Source organism: Austrofundulus limnaeus, unplaced genomic scaffold (genome assembly GCF_001266775.1).
Source record: "Austrofundulus limnaeus strain Quisiro unplaced genomic scaffold, Austrofundulus_limnaeus-1.0 Scaffold607, whole genome shotgun sequence".
Lineage (NCBI taxonomy): Eukaryota > Metazoa > Chordata > Actinopteri > Cyprinodontiformes > Rivulidae > Austrofundulus > Austrofundulus limnaeus.
In genome coordinates, this window is record NW_013953009.1 from 64560 (window position 1) to 78336 (window position 13777).

The following is a 13777-nucleotide window of genomic DNA, read 5'->3' on the forward strand; positions in this document are numbered from 1 at the left end:
ATAGATAGATAGATAGATAGATAGATAGATTTGCTAAATCTAGTTACACTTATAACTTTACTGCCAAAATCTTTTAAACACATGGCTAAACAAAATTTTTTGACAGTTTTGAGAATGACTTTGCCAAAGAATCAAATATTGATTTAAAGCTAAATTAAGTACAACACTAGCTAAAAAGTACAAAAATAAAGGCTACATATAGATGAAAAGAGGCAAAGGCTAACTTAAAGCAAAAGTTATAGAAAAAAATAGCTTAGTATCAAAAAGCTAGCTGGTCAAAAGATGCTCGCTAAAAGCATCAAAAGCCTACTTGTAAACTAAAAGTAGATGAATGTTAGCTAAAGGTAGTAAAAGCCTAAATAAAGAGTAAAAGTATCAAAAGGCTAAACATAGAATAAAAGTAGCAAATGCTAACTTAAAGCTAAATGTTTAAAAGAGATAAACATATAAAAATAGCTAAAAAAAACCATAGCTAGCTAAAATATATCAGGAGACTACCTGTAAGCTGAAAGTAGCTAGGGGCTCGATAAACGTAAGTAAATAGTAGCTAAAGGCAGCAAAAGGCTAGCTTAAAGCTAAATATATTTAAAAAATAGCTAAATATCAAATGGTTAATTAGTCAAAATGCATCAAAGGGTTTACTAAAAGCATCAAAGGCTACCTGTAAACTAAAAGTAGCTAAAGTCTAGCTAAAAAATATCAAAGCTTATACATGTCTTATCAGCTACCAAAAGCTAAAAGTAGCAACTGGAAGCCAAAAGCTAAAACTGGATGAATAGTAATTAAAAGTAGCAAAAGGCTAGCTACAGTTACTAAGAGGTTAAAAGCATAAAATGGCTACTTTTAAGCTAAAAGTAGTTAAAGGCTAGCTAAATGCTAAAAGTAACAATTGGCTGCTAAAAGCTAAAACTAGATGAATGGTAGCTAAAGATAGCTGAAAACCAAACTAACACAAGAAGACAAAAACAGAACCAGTTTAATAAAGCAGATTGTTGTTGAAGAAACATAACAAATCTACAGAGGAAAATATTAGTAAATAAAGTTAAAATGTAAAACAAATATAAAAGTTACAAAAGCCAAAATTCAGAGCACTCATCTCCTGAATGAGCCGAACGTTTTGATACAGAAACAGCTAAAGTAGCACAAAATAAACAGAAGTTGGCAAAAAATGCATGAAAAACAACAGGAATGCTAAATCAGGCTGTTTGTGCAGCTCTGTTTGCTTACACTGTAGGATGCCCTGTGAACCCCATAACGGTTAAATAAATGCTAATTATTTGCCATATGGTGCGAGATAAGTTAGCCCTAAATCAAACACAGATTTTTCTTTTCTTCTGAATCAGAACATAGTTTTACAAAATGAAACATATTGAAGAACTCTTTGAAAGCATAAACTCAGAAACAGACTACTTTGGTGTCAAAAATGGCTAAATTTAAAATGTTTAATCTGGATTAGTAAAAATGAAAAAGAAACGTTGTGTTCCTCAGTTTTCAGGACTTTCAAATTAAGACCCAAATCCTTAAAGTTTGTGTTTAAATTTTGACTTTAAAGTTGCRTTCCTGTGTCAGTTTTCTTGATACATGTTCAGTACTTCACATTTGGCTTGGAGAACTAGATATTTATCGTCTACAGAACTTGATTTTGTGCCTGGTTGAAGCTGCTGAATTTTTTTTTTTTTTTCTTCTTCGAAAATGTGCTGCCTCTGGAAATTTGTAGCTGCCAGAGAAAACAGAGCCGAGCCTGAGCCTCATAAACGAAGTCCGCTCTTCCAATGAAAATTTAAAAAATAAAAAATCCATACAAGGGGGTAAAATTCTTTTCACTCTGGCATGCTAATTTACGAGTTGCTCCCCGGCACATCTTAAACCCCTCAAACCGCTCGAGCCTTTTGTTTTCCTGCACCCCATTATTTCTGCTGAATTAGCAACCTGGAGCCGACCAACGGCACCGATTAGGGAGGATTAGCTCACAAAAAACTCACAAAAAGAAAACGAGGGGGTGAAGAAAAGAAGCTGCTTTAAGCTGTAGCTGTTTAAATGACAGGTTGTTTAAAAGAAACTAAAAATTTGAATCTAAAGTTTTAAAACGTTGCATAAATAAATAAAAATGTAATAACTTGGTTAGGTCATCGTCAGATGTAGTGATTACAATACAGTAAATAAATAAGTGCTCATTAGTTACGCTATTTGTGTCTTCGTTGACACTAGAGAAACATCTAGTTCATTACCCAGAAATCCTAGTCCTAATTTTAACTATATTTAGTACCCAGAAAAGTGTAGGTACGAAGTGGCTTTAAGCCAGGGGTGCCCAACCAGTCGATCATGATCTACCGGTCGATCACCGACTGGTTGCCAGTGGATCGCGAGACTTGTAGAACGCAACCTTGTTTATTTAACATTCCAGCCTTGAAAGCGCTACCTCTGCCCTACCCCTCTTGTAAATTCTCACAGACGTAGTCTCGCGAGTTTTGGGTGCCGTGAACGAAAAACGAGCTAACAAGCAAACAAAAACTTATTATTTTCACCTGGAGTGGGAAGAGGACTCATATGTAATTCGAGTGCTGCCTTGTCCAAAAAGGATAACATGGAACAGCATTTCTTTCAAAAAACAACAGCAAAGGTAAGGCTGCTAATGTAGCCGCATCCTGGCTCAACACAAAAGCAGTCTTTCAGCGATGACGAAGTTATGAAAGAAGCGTTTGAGGCTGCAGGCGTGCTTTTCCGTGAWTTTAAAAATAAAAGTGAGATTGTGGCTGCTATAAAGACGTGCAGTTGTCCAGGATTCTCAAAGTCGGACAGCTGGGTTTTAAGGTGTAAAATTTGAATCTTAAGTTTTAAAATGTCCTTGTTGAGTTAGAGAAATGTCTAGTTCATTACCCAGAGATCCTAGCCCTAATTTTAACTACATTTAGGACCCAGACAAGTGCAGGCACGAAGTGACTAAAACTGCAAAAATATAAAGTGAATAAATTAGGAAACCAGGTCACTTTGTTCCTTCAGTAGTAGTACCCAGGTGTTAATATTTAATAAATGTGCTACATAAGACATTCCTTATCCAATTYGTATTTTTGCTATTTTGGACCCTTTGTACCCAAATACTTTTACTTTCTGGTTACATTTTGGCTAAAGTTCGGTTATAAATGTTCCCTAATGCTCAGAGGAACAAATGTGGTTACAGATGAGGACTTTTGTTAATTTGCAGTGGAGGGCACAGCWAACCAAAAAGTTGGGTTCACTAACCGCTAATCTGCTAAGCAGATTAAAATTACTGAAGCTAACCGCTAAGACGACTGTCACGCAATCTGTGTCACGTTTTCATCTCCGTCCAGTTGAAGACTGATGGGACTGACACAAAACTGTTGCTAGTTTTCTATTGGTTTAATTTGAATCATATGTGTCAAATCGGCCAATCCAAACCAGAGTTATAGCGCTAAATTGTGATACTTCCTGTTTACCCCCTTCAGAATAAAGTAATTTCTAAAGCTTGTACTTTTATAAATACCATTTGAAGCTAGTCAAACAACAAATATCAAATACTCTCTACTATATTTTAAGCTCAGTCAATTTTTGTATTTGTTTTTTAAATATTGTTAAATGCTATTTTATTTTATTTTTTTGCTCCTAGTTTGATGTTTAGCTGCTAAAGATGCTAAATGCTAACACACAAGATGCTTGACATGTCCAACACTATAAGAGAGGATATTTTTTATTTAATTCAAAATAAATGGCATAAAACCTTTTACACTTTAGTGGACTTAAAATTAGCAGAACCTAATTTAGTGGAAGCTAATCGGTCAGCTATCGGTTTCTAAAGTTAGCAAAAAGGCTAATCCGCTAAATGAGAAGCTAGTTTGGCTGTTAGCAGAACTGTGCCCATCCCTGTAAATCTGTATCTTCATTACTCATTAAAATGTCAAATGAGTGCATATGTACATTGGTACAAAATGTAGGGTTACAAAACTGTGAAAGTACAAAGTAAATAAATTAGCTTATCTCTTTATTACTTAGCTTTTCAATCAGGTACTGATTGTTGTTTTTGTTGTTGTTTTTCCACTTTTTATGCTGTTTTGGTCACTTTTCATGCAGACTATAGGGTACAAACTGGAGCCACATGCAAAAAATCACTTCCTACTCACCTTTCCATCCTTCTTTTAAAATAATCTGTTGTAATCTATTCATCTGGCTGTAATTTAGTTAAGATTAGAGCTAAAATAACAGAACTGAAGAGATAAACGGATATGTTATTTATGTAAATGGTAAAGAATATGACTCMGAGTTTTCTAAAAGTTTGGCTCTTTAGTTTAACCTTTGTTTTAATCTTCCAAAGAGAACTGTTTCTGCAACCTATAAATCTGCTTGTGTGTGAGAAGTATCGACAGCTCTTGTAGCGTAAAGAGCAGCCCGTTCATTCACTTTTCAGCGAGCGATAAGGAAGTCGTGTCGTGTTTTCAGCAGAGCAGCAGACACAGGTTGCAGCTTGTACTATGGCTTATCTTGCTCCACTCAGAGCCTGCTTTGTGAGGGGAAATGGATGTGTAGGGTCTACTCAGAGTTTATCTTGGGAATATGATAGGACACCTTTCTCATATGGCTTTTTGTGCAGAAGTTACACTCGGAGGGTAAAAAGGAGAAGGAGCAAGGCCAAAAAAAAAACCCCTCCAGTTGATCGTCTGCTAAAGAATAAAAACGGGGTCCAGAAAATTCAGCAGGGGGAATGAAAGTTGTCCCACTCGTCTTTCCTGGCATTGCGGATACATTATTAGTTGTTAGGCTCTCCCCCTCCTCCCACAGCTCCTTGATGGATTCCAGATGAGGGAGGTAAGAAAAAGAAGAAGGAGGAGGAGGAGGAGGAGGGGAGGTGTTAAAAAAAACATGTCTGGCACCGCAGCGTCGATCGTGCACAACAGCGTCAAACACTTCGCCGCTTTTAATGGCACACAAGGCTCTGTTCGCCAGACCTCTTGAGCTGCTTTTCAGGCTCATTTAAAAAAAATTCAAGGAGTCCAAGGCTGCACCTGACAAGGCTCTGTCGAGTTGGGCCAAGATCCAACGGTGCCGAAACAAAAACAGAACCGACTGAGCACYGTTCGAGTCTAAAACGAACAATAAGAAGCACACAAACTCTTTCAAATGACGCAAATATTAAGACGTTTTCTAAAAGTGTGCAAAACTCCAGAGGAGTTCTGGCTGCTGGAGGTTTTTGAGGTCGCTCAAACCGGCAATTATGACGGAAAAGACAACTTTTTATACGACTAGGTTCGGTTTAAAGTTTTGTAATTGCTGAAGTCAGAATAGAAACGTGTTTGATTCAAGTCCAGACCCCAGAARCAGGCTAATTTAAGTTTTGTTGACTTCTCTTATCTTTTGTTGTTGCCCTTCTCATGGACCTCCTCTCTTGTTTTACTAAAGAAGGAACTGAAATCCAAAAATTGGACTTTAACATCCAAACCTTTTTTGGATGTTAAACAAGAGCCACTTTATTTGATCCAACCATATTTTTAAAAGCTTCGTATCTCGAAAGAAAATAGTTTAAGGCTCTATACATTTACGGTAACTTCAGCTGACAGTGTGCCAGGAATAAATCTTGTTTTTTTTTTCAATCACCATGCATGCTAAAACATTCCTCTGACCCACGCAGTGTAATTATTGAGTCTTTGATCTGCTTCACATCGTCACAGATGAGAAATGTTTAAAAAAATTAAAAAACTTATCTTTTTCCTTTCTTTCACAGGAACTTGAGCCATAACAAATTACAGGCTCTTGATAGGAATTTGTTTTCCAAACTACAAAACCTAAGTGAAATGTAAGTATTGGTGTTCTCACTAAAACTTTGCTTTTTTATTTTACAACATGTAACTGAGTTTCTGTTTATCTGTTTCTCAAAATAAAAAGAAAACTGAATCACAACGAACTGGAGGAAATACCAGATTTGGGTCCCTACTCTTCCAACATCTCAACACTCATTCTGTGAGTAAAATTTATTATTATTATTTTTTAATGTTTTAGTTGTTTTTTGTGTCCAGTTACAGGTCTGGTCTAAAGGGTGGGACTGGAACCTAAAAATATCTCAAATCTAAAAATTTCCTCACAAACATGGAACAGTTTCTAGAAACGTCTTCATCAACATGAAAACACCAAAAACAACCAAATACTTTAATGCCAGCCCTGTAATTGGTGCCACAAAAACAGGAAACAAATCGTGGAAAGTGCACGTAAACCTTTGGGTTGCAGGTTAGAGTTTATGACATCATCGCCAATGCATCAGGATGCCATCAGGGCACCGTGCCAATTTTCAGGTTCGTAAATTTCGTAAACTTCGTAAGCAGTGGTGAGGATGACTGCAGTTACTTTATAAAGCCTGAGGCAAACACACAAAGAATAAATTTTCTCTTTGATAGAGGAGGAAGGTAGCGATGGAACAGCTTCTGTAGCAGTTTTTGTGTAACTTTACTTAAATTTCGTAAAATTGCGTAAACTTCGTAAGCAATGTGCAGGTGACTATCTATTTTATGAATCCACAGAAATGCAAATGAAGAATAAAATTGGGCATTTTGGATAGAGGAAGTGGGTAGCAAGGTTACACCTTCAGTAGCTGTTTTTGTATGCTGTCACAATCTCCAGTCCCATTCCATCTATAACTTTATTTAAATTTTGTAAACTTCGTAAGCTGCGTACGGGTGACCTTAATTATTTTATGAAGTCAGAAGAARACACATGAAGAATAAATTGCGCTGGCTTAGATAGAGGTAGGTAGTGATTTTACCAGCTTCAGTAGCCATTGTTGTAACAATGCCCACTCCCGTACTTCCGTAACTTTACGAAAATTTTGGAAACTTCATAAGCGGCAAGCGTATTTTATGAAGCCAGAGGAAGACACATAATTGTAATGTCTTGGATAGAGGTGGATAGCAATTGTACAGTTTCAGTAGCTGTTACAATTTTTTCTCCCAGTGTGTTCGAAATTTTTTTTTAACTCTATGTAAATTTCGTAAATTTCAATAAGCTTCAATTGTTGATGCCTTCATCCAGAATCCTACCTAAAATCGTGGTGTTGAAGCAAGGAAACAGCTGGATATCTGTTCAACAGTTAACAGAGATAAGTGTTGATTTTTCTGTTTATTAGTTCTATATTCAGACACTAAATAAAAAGGGACGAAGAGGAGGAAAACGCTGTGGTTGTGCTTGTGGCTAAGAAAAGATGTCGGAAAGTCAGCCTGCGTGAGACTTTCCCAGAAGATCTCTGAGCATGTTTGATATTTGTCATAGAGAGCTGAACTGGCTGTCACAAAAAACAACCACATACCACTGATCCAAGCTCATGACCAAAAATATTCATACATTTTTTTGACGAAGGATTTTGWGTAAGATGATTAAAAATCACCTCGTTTCCCAGACGGGGCAGTCAGCCCCAAATGTTCTAGAACAAATGTCATCAATGGAAATTAAATGGCTTTTTAGGTGGTTATTGCTGTTTTTTTATTTATATTTTTATTTTTTCTTGGAGTTAGTGATGTAAAGTTGGAAAGAGACGGTTTGTCATCTTTAAAGGAATGGGTTCATTTAGTTTCTTGAACTAAATGAACTCATGTCGGGGGTTTAATCCACTCTGTGGACGCAGGAGTGCTTCATTTCAGTCTMGTTGAAAATAAGAAATCCATCACCATCCCCTGCAGACTTCGAGTCAGTGATTCTCTGGAATCTTGTTTTGCAAGACGTGCTTTCAGACTAACACCAAATATTAGTGTGTGAAACCTCAACAATTTTTATTTGGTCTGTGGCATATCTCTGAAAAACTACCCGGCGTGAAGTTACTGTGGAAGAATGTGCCCCGACTCCCCGGCCAGATGAGGCGTATTCCTCATCAAGCCCCGGCACGACACAACCAGCTGCCGCCGCAGGGCGCTCAGACCTCAGCCAGTCAATCAACAATTTGTTTGCAGCTTTAAGAAAAGGAGCGTCACCTCCAGCAATCATTTTCTTATTAGTACAGAAACATGAGAAGGAAAAGCYTTATCTTTTGAAGCTCTCCCACCTGTGAGTGGATTTTCCTGTTTTTTTAAACGGGAGGGCTCTGATTGTCTTGTTGCTTGTGCTTTCATTTTGTGGCTTACTCAACCTAGTGTTATTTTACAAAGCCCTGTCATTTTATCAATGGTTAAACATGAAGGTTATGGTTATGGTTACTGGGGCTGGATAAAGAACCCATTTGAGCGGTGGCCTCGTAGGTGGGCCCATTGCTCTCCCCAAAAAGACACTAGTCTTYATTCGAACCTTCTTGTCACTCGGATGAAGGACACAAGTTTAGAAACACTCAGTGTTCTGAGCTTCTCTGGATCCATAAAGGAGTCCCCAATAATTCTTTTCCTTTGACTGCTCAGAGCCAGGCAGTGGTCTAAGTAGTGCAAAGAGGTCTGTAGTTCAATGCCACAGACATCACACAGACCATTGTCACGGAGTCCCATCATCACTTTGTGGTGTTTGAGCAGATAGTGCCCAGTTAGGACTCCAACCAGTGTACTTAAAGTTTTCCTTGTCAGGGTGATGAGAGCTTTCCCAAACCTAAGATTTGGGCATGGTTAGTTTAGACTTTTAACTTAGACCAGAAGTTCTCAAACTGGGGTTCCAAGACCCCAAGGGGGCCGCGAGCTGTATCTCGGGGGTCCTCAAAAATTTTCAAGAAATTGTTAATTAGATTTTTATTTTTTTTTAAATGCATATGGGTAACAATGCACTAGTAAAACAAACACACTAAACCAAACATTTAGGAGATAAAAAGACAGTAAACTATTTTAAAACAGCATTGGGTTTATAAGGGGGTCCTTGGATATTTTTCACTCTTGTAAGGGATTCCCAGACCCAAAATGTTTGAGAAACCCTGGCTTAGACTATTGCTACAAGAACCTTTTCAGGGTTATTTTGAGGTATTTTTATCTTCTTGTTTTTTTTAAAGCATTTTCAAAACAAAGCAGAAGATTTTAGTTTAGCATCTTCTTTGTGACTCAATGTTTTAACCAAATGCAAATTTGCTGTGCTTCGTTATCGTTCTTCTCCTTCATAATGAATCAGGTTATTGTTGTTCTCTTCAATCCCCCACATGTTACCTTAGCTCTCTCGAAAAACACACCCAGAAGGTGTCGCCGTCCTGGTTTGAAGTACTTTTAGTCTCTTAAGGCTGAGCCTGGCAGCTCTTTGGAGGGTTTTAGCTGCTTGCATCCAGGATCTTGATATTTTGGTCATAATCCAGATGTGCAGATTGGAACGCAGATGGACCAGTTAATCGCTAGCTTTGCTCAGACAACATCCTCTAAATGAGACCCTGATTCATTAGCTCATCACGCAGCTTACCATTTATTGTGAACAAGACTCTCAGGTATTTGAACTCCTTTGCTTGAAGCAAAAACTCAACCCTACGAGAGTCGAAACTAACACCTCAACCAGAAAAATGTGTTATCTCATCGTGCTAACTCATTAAAATAGGGCTAATATTATACCAAGTGTTATGGTGCGTTCCATTTACATCGTATTCCAGAACTGAGAAGTAATAGTGACGTAGTTTCCCAACAAACCAAATGAAAACTTATTCCACTTAGCCGACAGGCGATTGTATTGATGCCGCTAACCTAGCTACAACACTGCTACGATATAAACAATGACAAAAAGAGAGCTGCATAATGCACAAACAGTATGCGCAAAAAAAAGCACAAATTGTACGAGTGATTAAACATGCCTTCGTCAAAGTGTTCAGTGACATCCATATTAATACATACTGTGGAAGAACAGTGCTGGTTCTGTTGGACCTCAGCACAGCATTTGATACCATCGATCATGGCATATTACTGAAATAGCTGGAAAGTTGGGTAGGACTCTCYGGTCCAGTACTCAACTGGTTTGAATCTTACAGAAAGAACAGGGATTTTTTTGTTTCTATAGATAACTTCTCATCGAAGCGGACAGAAGTCACATGTGGGGTACCCCAAGACTCAATCCGTGGACCCCTCTTATTTAATATCTACATGCTCCCGCTAGCTCAGGTTATAACAGGAAATAAGATTAGCTACCATAACTACGCAGATGACATTACGATGTCACCAGGTGACTCTGAACCTATCCAATCACTAAACAGATGCTTGGAACAGATAAATGTGTGGATGAGCCAAAGCTTTCTCCAGCTGAACAGAAACAAAACTGAAGTTATTATCTTTGGACCTAAAAAGGAATGATCTATAGTCAACGCACAGCTTCAGTTGCTACAGCTAGAAACTAGCAGTCAGGCCCGAAATCTGTGTGTAGTGATGGACTCTGACCTGAACCTTCAGAGCCACATAAAGACAGTTACAAAGTCGGCCTCAAATCACCTGAAGAACATTTCCAGGATTAGAGGACTAATGTCTCGGCAAGATCTAGAGAAACTCATTCATGCGTTTATCTTTAGTCGCATTGATTACTGCAACAGTGTCTTCACAGGCCTGCCTAAAAAATCCATCAGACAGCTGCAGCTGATTCAGAACGCTGCTGCTCACGTTTAGACTACAACCAGGAAGATAGAGCACATCTGCCCAGTTCTAAAGTCCTTAAACTGGCTCTCTGTAACTCAGAGAGTAGACTTTAAAATACTGTTATACCACAATACATTAAAGATCTGCTTTTGTTGTGTGAACCTTCCAGACCTAGCAGGTCTTCTGGTTCTGGTCTGCTCTGCTTCCCCAAAACCAGAACCAAACATGGAGAAGCAGCATTCAGCTTCTATGCACCTCAAATCTGGAACAAACCCCCAGAAAATAGTAAAACAGCCAAAACTCTAAGTTCCTTTAAATCAAGACTGAAAACCCACCTGTTTAGAGTTGCTTATGAAACATGATAAATGAAACATTAATCAACATTTTGATGTGTAACGATGGCACTTGACAAACTGTAATGATTCAATTGTTAACTGTGTGTTCTATGACTTTGTATTTTTTGTGTTTTTATGATGTAAAGCCCTTTGAACTGCCTTGTTGCTGAAATGTGCTTTACAAATCAACTTGATTGATTGATTGGCAAAAACATTAAGAACGATAAATAACAGTAAAAGTCAGGGAGTTAACTTTCTAAAACTGTGAGTGCCGCCATCTTGAAATCAAAACTGGGGGTAGGCACAGTCGCTCCCACTATACGAATGGGATTTACCACTGGAGGGGGCGTTCCAGTTTAAATTTACGAATGAGAGCAAGGAAATTTCCACTTCCCAGTGCTACTGGAATGCACCATCACTTTGCCAGCAGATATTCTTTAAACTTAAAAATGTTGCTTTGTCTGTCTTTTACAACAAATATATACTGTCGCATTTTAACTAAAAGACTTCACATTTGTTGAAATTCCTTAAGGAAAAGCTGGTGCAAAAGTTTAATTGATCTAAAATTAGAGTCGTAAGAAGAGAAAGGACAAAAAAATTGCACTTGCTAACCTTCACATACTGCTATCACTGGTAATCCCCCTCATTTTCCCCCTCTTGTCGTGCAGCTCGGTGCAATTTTCTTTTTCCAGTGGAACATTTTTCCAGAATTTCTCTCCCTCCTTTAGTTTCTCCAAGTTGGGAGGATTGTCAAGAAAAAAATAGACCTCAGGGTATCAAGTACCACTTATTCAAACAGCCAGTCAGACATAGCGGCAGCTCTCCCCGACTCCTTTGACCTCGCAGCTTCGAGTAAAAACAAACGGCAATAACCCTGCAGCTGGTAGTAATTGAGTCGTGATCATCTTAATTAATTGAACAATTTCCCAGGAATTTAGGGAAAAGGAGGGGGTAAACCCCGCCTCCGCCGCCTAATCCCCCCCGCCTGTGTTCCAGGAGGGTTCAACAAATGACCACAGAGATCCCAGGAAACTGATTGGTACATCAGCAGAAATAAGAAACCTGGTTTAAGMCGTGAATTATAAACCAAAACGAGAGCAATTAAAATAGTCATCGTTTACAGAATAAAGAGTCGAATGCTTGTCCAAACATCATCACCCGTTCTGACTATTCTGGTGTTTAGTCTGGTCAAAAAAACTATTATAACAGATCYAGACGTATTATTTGTGCTTCACGTGAGAGTTAAATATGCATCCATGAATTTATTGGTCAATATAAGCTGTGGGTGACGTTTTAAGCTTGAGAAAGTTGTTAGCGTGATGTCAAAGATATATGATAAGCCCATTATGGCGTCTGAACAAGAAAAAAAAAAGAATCGTAGTGCTGTTTTTCATTACAGGCGCCACGGCGGAGAGGAGTCATCAGATTGCATCTAAAAAACTCTGTTCTTTTTCCAATAGGAAATACCACACACACACAAAAGCTCAGGCGCAGCACGAGCGAGACGGCAAAACGTGCTCCGTTGAAATTATTGGCTGCTTAGTTGAGACAGCTTTCCTGAAAACATCCAAGGTTTGGTAAAAAAAAAAAAAAAAAAGACCCTCCGTTTAATAGTTTGTCATTTTGGGAGGTCAGTGTGAAAGTGTTGGAGGACACGAAGCTAGGATGGGGGTGCTGGCAGGTACCAGCTTGTGTGAAACTAATGGTGGTGTAAAAAGTCTGGTTACACACAGTCCTGAGGATTACCCAGAAACAGAGTCTAGCTTGTGTCACGCATTTTGTGGTGAAAATCTATGGTTGAAGTTTTCTCAGCACAATAATAGTGGTGTTGTGTTGCTTTGTCAATAGAGACAAAACTATACGTGCACACACACACACACCAGGGGCGTCTCAGTTCATGGGTTGCAGCAAATGTGGGGCGCATTTGTCGGCCACTTATGTCACTGGCCCCACGCCATAGGCTGTCCCACTTCGTCGGCCCGACAAAACCCCGAAAAACACTACTTGGCTAAAGGTATCCCAGAATTCATTGCATCGTCAGCAAATTAAACAGAAGAACAAAGATGGCGGAGTTTGTTTGTTTTTTTTACGGCAGAGTTTGTCACGGACCGAAAAATAAAAGTTCCAGAGCTAAACCCAAATTATTAATGATTTTTATTTAATTATTTTAGGGCTGTACGGTATATGCGATGGACGGTAAAAACTATATAAAGTTGGCCTACGGTAGAAATTTCCCCTCTACCGTCCTGTCGTCAGTTACATCATCGTACCTGTGTCCACAGGGCTGTGAGTGCAGAGACAACTGAGCAGGAGGAGTTTGAAATGTTCTGAAAATAAATGAAGAAATATAATGTTTTAAAACAGGTATAGAGAGAGTAAATCCTCAAAATTTCCCCCTCCCGCTGTAGAAAAGTTACGTTGTGTCGCGGGATCATTTCCTCTCCTCTCCTCTTCCTGCTGCACGTCGTGCCGAGCGAAGATTTAACAACCGTAGTTTTTTCACACCCAGGTTGTTGGAGAATAAAACTTGTTTTTTATGTATTGTTACCCACAGAGATGATAAAAAAAGATGTGGATGTTCGTTCAGTCATAAATCCATCTTGCTAATGTAACATGAGCTTCTGCTCAGAGAGCACAGCAGAGCAGCAGGCAGAAGTTCATGTATGGCAGGCAGATATTACATTTATTAGGCTTCACCACATTTACATTCCAGTTATCTGAAATAGTTTTATGACAGGACTATGTGCAGCTTATGGTCCTGTCACACTATAACATTAGGCAACTTATGCCAACTTTGAATTTTTTTATGTCTAAATGACTAGTTTTACTTGAAGTCCTGGTTATAACATCCACTTTATTTTGATATTGTTGAAAATTTGAGAAATGTTTTTGTTTGTTGTTGAAACCATTTTGCAATATACAGTGGTTTGCAAAAGTATTCATACC

At 38.5% G+C, this 13777-nt stretch overlaps 1 protein-coding gene across 1 annotated transcript in view; it reads left to right on the forward strand.

Moving 5' to 3' along the window:
- The window catches only part of lrig3 (leucine-rich repeats and immunoglobulin-like domains 3), a gene marked incomplete at its 3' end in the record, with an annotated part of 26683 nt that overhangs the window by 839 nt on the left and 12067 nt on the right, over positions 1-13777 (forward strand). The window contains 2 exon segments of the mRNA XM_014027010.1: positions 5732-5803; positions 5893-5967. Of these exon segments, the coding sequence (XP_013882464.1) occupies positions 5732-5803; positions 5893-5967 (147 nt within the window).